Source organism: Ipomoea nil, unplaced genomic scaffold (assembly GCF_001879475.1).
Source record: "Ipomoea nil cultivar Tokyo-kokei standard unplaced genomic scaffold, Asagao_1.1 scaffold1407, whole genome shotgun sequence".
Lineage (NCBI taxonomy): Eukaryota > Viridiplantae > Streptophyta > Magnoliopsida > Solanales > Convolvulaceae > Ipomoea > Ipomoea nil.
In genome coordinates, this window is record NW_017617835.1 from 3,814,335 (window position 1) to 3,820,334 (window position 6,000).

General features: G+C 40.0%; 2 protein-coding genes across 2 annotated transcripts; one reads left to right on the top strand and one right to left on the bottom strand.

Moving 5' to 3' along the window:
• The first annotated feature begins 287 nt into the window (after nucleotides 1–287).
• LOC109186388 (GDSL esterase/lipase At5g18430) lies at nucleotides 288–2,471 on the top strand. Its single transcript, XM_019336343.1, has 5 exons — nucleotides 288–659; nucleotides 761–891; nucleotides 1,406–1,648; nucleotides 1,727–1,979; nucleotides 2,069–2,471. The coding sequence occupies exons 1-5, from the start codon at nucleotides 392–394 to the stop codon at nucleotides 2,299–2,301; spliced, it is 1,128 nt and encodes a 375-aa protein (XP_019191888.1). The 5' UTR covers nucleotides 288–391; the 3' UTR covers nucleotides 2,302–2,471.
• Nucleotides 2,472–2,485: 14 nt separating this feature from the next.
• On the bottom strand, nucleotides 2,486–5,495 carry LOC109186386 (protein GAMETE EXPRESSED 1-like). The gene is made up of 6 exons (XM_019336341.1): nucleotides 4,528–5,495; nucleotides 3,635–4,222; nucleotides 3,392–3,518; nucleotides 3,121–3,307; nucleotides 2,884–3,031; nucleotides 2,486–2,793 (listed from the first exon to the last, which is right to left on the bottom strand). Exons 1-6 carry the CDS (start codon nucleotides 5,025–5,027, stop codon nucleotides 2,514–2,516), a joined length of 1,830 nt encoding a protein of 609 aa, XP_019191886.1. The 5' UTR covers nucleotides 5,028–5,495; the 3' UTR covers nucleotides 2,486–2,513.
• Nucleotides 5,496–6,000: the final 505 nt, after the last annotated feature.

Below are 6,000 nucleotides of genomic sequence, written 5' to 3' on the forward strand. Positions count from 1 at the left end.
ATATCCACAAGCATATTATATAATATAAAAATAACTTTTCTTATGATAGGAACAGTCAACAGTCGCCGTAAAACCTATACATACAACCGTAAACTGTCCAATTAATTAGATGAATACGTATGTATGGGTACCACTAGAAAACTAGTTGCACTTACTACCATCTCCTCCAATCCCTTTCCAACTGGCTTCTATACCCACCCACCACCTTCAACATGCATTTAATTCAATCTTCACCTTAATTTCATGCAACTAAGTCTGTATATATATACATACATCATATCCCTCCACTTCAATTCATTCAAACATTTCGATCTTCATTCTTCTCTCACATACATATACACATACAATTCAACAACGAATTGAAGTTTTGGATCTATCTGCAGGCAATATAATGGCCATGGCTGCTGCTAATAAGTCTTCTTTTTCTTCTTGTCTGTGCAATATTGTTGTTGGGGTTGTGGTGATCCTGATCGGAGGTGCGGTGAGTGGAGCAGAGGGTCGAGCATTCTTCGTGTTCGGCGACTCGCTGGTGGACAGTGGGAACAACAACTACTTGGCCACCACTGCTAGGGCGGACTCCCCTCCTTATGGAGTTGATTACCCAAGCCATAGACCAACCGGCCGTTTCTCTAATGGCTTAAACATCCCAGACATTATCAGTTAAGTACATTGATTAATTAGTATAATAATGTTACAATGTTGGTAAAGCATATGATAGAATTGATGGATAATAATATTAAGCGTATGTATATGCATGCAGGTCAGCAGATTGGGTCTTCCGAATCCCCACTGCCTTACTTGAGCCCACAGTTTAATGGGCAAAGAATTCTTGTTGGTGCCAACTTTGCATCCGCAGGGATTGGGATTCTCAACGACACCGGAGTTCAATTTGTAATCTTTTTTAATTTTACTTTACTTTAATTGTATTTCAATCTGAAGTGAAAGATGACCAAAAAAAGGGTAATCCCAGGCCCAGGCCAGCTAAGTTGATCAAGTTATTGACTTAGTAACTACAACGTTACAAGTTCAACTCTCAGTGGGAGTGGCCTATTGACCTTTTTGGTTTGAGCCAATCAACTAATGGACAAACTATGCTGATTTAATTTACCTTCTTGTTATTCTTTGTTGGCTAAGGTCACAAGGTGGAATTTACCAGCACACCCTCGGCTAGGGTCAGGTTGTTGACTTAGTAATCACAATATAATGTTGCAAATTTGACTCCTAGTGGAAGCGGTTATGGCTTTCTTGTTTTGAGCCGATCAGCTATAGGCAAGGTTTAGTCCTTTGCTGGTTGACTAGAATCATAAGATAGGATTTTACCAAGTGTACACCCTCGAATAATGACAGCGGATTTTTCTCGGCATCCAAAAAATAGAAGATGACCAGAAAAGTGTTACATTTGCAGGTGAATATAATCAGAATGCCCCAACAACTGGAGTACTTCAGGCAATATCAGCGGCGCGTGAGTGCAATGATAGGAGCCCAGCGCACACAGCAGCTGGTGAACCAGGCTCTTGTTCTCATCACAGTAGGAGGGAATGACTTTGTGAACAACTACTATCTTGTGCCCAACTCTTTCAGGTCTCGCCAGTATTCTCTCCAGGATTATGTGCCCTTTCTCATCTCAGAATACAGAAAACTCTTGCTGGTAATTAATTCTCTTCCATCAAATATACCCAGAAATACTGAATCCAACCAATTAACTAGTCTAACTCATATCATGCAGAGGCTTTATGATCTCGGGGCTAGAAGGGTGCTCGTGACAGGAACGGGACCGCTAGGGTGTGTGCCAGCGGAGTTGGCACAGCGCAGCAGAAACGGGGAGTGCTCAGCAGAGCTGCAGAGAGCTGCAGCCCTCTATAACCCACAGCTCAATCAAATGCTGCAAGGGCTTAACAGTCAGCTAGGCAGGACTGTTTTTATTGCTGCAAATACACAGCAAACTCACAACGATTTCGTTAGCAACCCCCAGGCATTTGGTATCAAGAATCCCAGGCCACACTAAATATGCAGATAGAATTATATTCCAACAATCTGATCTGACCTATATTATATTGGTTTGTTGCAGGGTTTGTTACATCAAAAATTGCATGCTGTGGACAAGGACCATACAATGGATTCGGCCTCTGCACAGCGCTGTCTAACCTGTGCTCAAACCGGGATCAGTATGCATTCTGGGACGCCTTCCACCCCTCCGAAAAGGCTAACAGATTGATTGTCCAGCAAATCATGGCAGGCACCACCAAATACATGAATCCCATGAATCTCAGCACTGTTCTAGCAATGGGTCCCGACGCATAAATCCACCAGATTCTCATATTGTTTCCCATTTGAATTTCCCTTCAAGTTGTTTTTATTTCCAGTAATAAGTTTGTCTGTTTAGAAGGAGGTATGCTCCTCTGAACCCTTTTGTTCAAGTTCAACTCTTTCCTACTACCCATTTTATAAAAGATTGAATGTTACAACAAAAAGACACTACAAAGAATAGTTAAAGAATGAATGTTGGTAGACTACTACATTAATCTATTATGGCGATTTCGGAGGTTATATCTCCTGCAGGTTAGTGCATTGTTCATGCCTGGGTGGTTTTCTGCAACTTCTTCAAGAAGTATATAGTCAGGGTCCTCCAGTTTATCAACATCATCTGGCAATTCGGTATCAACCCACGAAGACCAGTTAACCTCGCTCTCTGAATCGCTCTCCATTTCCCATGACAGCTCCTTGTGTTTCTGTATTCCATTCACTTTCTCAATCAATGTCACAAGCATCTGATGGTTCAAAATTTCATAGTCCCTGCAAAAAAAACATAAAGAATCTTATTTAAGGCCCGTTTACTAATTGGAAGAAAACAAAAAACATGTTTACTGGCTCAGTCTTTTTTACCTGTATGTCCAAATAGCATACAGAAGTTGAATTGATGCTGCAAACATGAAAAGTGATCTGATAATGCCTATAACCCAAGATTGCTTCTCAATCTCATATGTCCCGTATCGAACTATGGCTAATTCAATGGCAAATGTAGCACACAAACCTGAAATCAAGAAAAAAGGTTACTTAGCTTTACCAATGCAGAAAATTTAAGGTTACTTTTCCAATGGACAAGTGGAGTTACTTTATTACCTATATAAAGCCTAGGCCTCACATTGTAAGTCTGCTTCATGCTAGTGAACATGTAGAGAAGAAAGATTGACATCGAGTAAACCAAGAAAGCTTTGATCAGTCTCGATTCAAGGAGCATGGCGTTGTGCAACGCGAAGAGCTTGTCCAAGGCAACAAACATGCTTGCTTGTTTCGATTCAAAGGCTTCCTATTTTCAAAAAATCGCGATTATATTGTAAGAACTAAGATGAACAATAATGTTATAAACAAGCTAAGTGACAATAATGTTAACCTGAGCTGCTAATATTGTTTTTGAATTTTCAACAAGATGATCATGTGCTTGCTGCAGCTGTTCTTGCCTTCTAAGAAGTTCGTCTTGCTGCTTATGCCCGATTTCAGCCAATTGTTGCAGAGTTCCCCTATGGATTTCGAGACATAACAGCAAAAACACTTGTAAATCACACAGTTATCGTTTCTTGTTCTCGTTAATCTCAACAAAAAAGCAAGAACGTGATGGTATTGGGGTGTGTTTTACCTGCTTTCTTCGAGTGCTTGGCTCAGAAACTTGTTAAGAATTTGAATACCATCAAGAGCAGCAGACTGGCCATTCAAGAGTTCTTTCTGTTTATCTAAAGAAACCCCAGCAATGTTCTCAATATCATCAGCTTTGACTTGAAGTGTTCTCATCTTTGAAAACATTTCCTCTCCAACTTTCCCAATCTCCTTCTCTATTTCCTCAGCTTCATTCTTCAACTCATTCATCTCTTTATCCAAACTAGTATAGGACTGATGAACCATTTCAATTCCCTCTGCTAACTTCTCCTTCATCTTTGCCTGCCCCTCACTTAGCTCCTTCTGGGACTCAGAAATTCCCAGGGATTGTTCATGGATTGATTCTGAATGCCTCAACACCTCATTCACACGAGCTTCAACGTTCTTCGAAGCCCTTTCCAAATCCTGAGTCCGGTGATCAACCGAGGCCAAAGAGTCATCAATTTTTGCTGAAGTTTGCAGTATAATCTCCTCTTTCTCCCCAATGTCCTCTAGCTTCTCCCAAACATTCTCTGCATTGTTCTTCAACTCATTCACCAGCCTCTCTGTGTCATGCCTAAATGCATGCATCCTACAATAGCCACAAATATGTTATAAACTTGTTCAAATTCAAGAACCAAGACTGAAGCTTTCTCAGTTTAACAGGTCAATTTTAGCATTCAAATCAAATGAACTATACTAACATATATACAAATTAAAGAAGGGAAATTAAAATTCCACTTTTAGTACGTTACTCCAGTTATGTCCCGGACTTGGTCCCGAGGGACTAAAGTCGCCAGAACCATATAACTCAAAGGACCAAGTTTGCACCAGGCAGGTCGAAGACCAAAAAAATGCAATTTTTCACACAAAGAATGAAACTTTATTGTCACTTACTGCAACTGATGACAGATAGAGTCAGTCTGGAGGAAGAATTCGAGGTAAGTTCTGTGGGCAGAATCATCCAAGTTCTTCAAGCACTTGGACATGGCGGATCCTGAATCACAGAGAGGGAGGGAAGGCCTTCCAGAGTGCTGCTGGAAACAATCAGTGAGATGCCAAGCAAGTCTGGATTTGAGTTCCTCGTCTGGAAGAACCTTTGAACACTCAGCAAAGACGCTCTGATAAGCCCTTCGCCAGCAAGAATTGGGGGCCAGCATCTTCTCCTGGGCAGCTTCTACTAGCTTCAACCCTCGGGCGCTCTCGAAAGGCTTCATGGAGAACTCAGAAGCCTGCAGTTTCTTGGAAGAAGAATAATGGTTTTCTGAGGAAGATCTGTATTGGGTTTGTTCCCGGCCGGAACTAAAGAACCACCAGCCCCATGAGAAGCAAGTTTGTGATGATAAAATCATCAGACATAACAAAACCCCAACTTGTTTAGGAAGAAGATGACCCATTGAAGTCCTGTCCTGTCCACCACCAATTAGTTGGAAATCATAGTACTTTTGGCATATATAGATTCTGTGATCTTGAAATCGCAGAAAAGGGGAAGAGGGTATTAGATATAGACAGGGGGTTTATATATAAGATTCCCAACAAAATTAAAGTATAGTGTGAGGTTGTATGTAGTTTAGGAAAGTTTAAGGAATTAGGAGGAAGAAGAAGAAGAAGATGCATGCTTGGTGTGCAAGGGACGGCAGGGGGCACAAGAAATTAAAGGACGTGTCTTTTGGAAACATCCCTTTTTTTCTAATCTCAAATTAATAAATAAATACTGCATTTGAATTGATTGCTTACATTTACGTTGCATGCACCTGATATGATATCATCATAACATTAATTTTATTTTTCTCTGTATTAAATTCGCAGGTTAATTAATTTTCTTAAAGAGGAGATCCTGAATTCCTAATTGTGGGAAAAGATCCTGAATTCCTAACTGTGGTTGGGGAGGGGTTGAAAGTTGAAACACCATTTAAGAATGGCAAAAATTTGTGTAAGTTCGTTTCACACTGCTAGAAATTTCAATTCATTATTTTTGTTCAACATTTTTGTCCAATTATAATGTTGAATCAGTATTTTAACAAAAAATTTAATTTTTCGCCGCTAAAGATGAGTTGATGTAAAGTTAGTTAGAAGTTCCGTTCAAAGCAAGAATATTAGACGAAATTTTTGTCTAACATCCAATGTTGGAAGGAATTCCGTCTAACAAGTAGCGTTGGTCAGTAAATCTGAATTGACTAGTATGTGAAAAGTAAAAAGGTTTCCGTCCAACAACAACGTTGGACGTACATTAAAATATTTCAGGTCCACCTTGCATATTTCAACTCACTTTTTTTTTTTCAACTTGCTTCTTCATTACTCTCTTCTCTTGTTTCAAACTTAGCTTGCTTATTCATTCAAAAATAGCACGGGTAACAACATAAAGTTGAT

Coding starts and splice junctions, on each gene's coding strand:
- LOC109186388 (XM_019336343.1), top strand. CDS start 392: ATGGCCATGGCTGCTGCTAATAAGTCTTCTTTTTCTTCTTGTCTGTGC. Junction 660..760: donor AAACATCCCAGACATTATCA/GTTAAGTACATT, acceptor ATATGCATGCAG/GTCAGCAGATTGGGTCTTCC. Junction 1,649..1,726: donor AATACAGAAAACTCTTGCTG/GTAATTAATTCT, acceptor CATATCATGCAG/AGGCTTTATGATCTCGGGGC.
- LOC109186386 (XM_019336341.1), bottom strand. CDS start 5,027: ATGGGTCATCTTCTTCCTAAACAAGTTGGGGTTTTGTTATGTCTGATG. Junction 4,223..4,527: donor TCTATCTGTCATCAGTTGCA/GTAAGTGACAAT, acceptor TGGCTATTGTAG/GATGCATGCATTTAGGCATG. Junction 3,308..3,391: donor AAACAATATTAGCAGCTCAG/GTTAACATTATT, acceptor TTTTGAAAATAG/GAAGCCTTTGAATCGAAACA.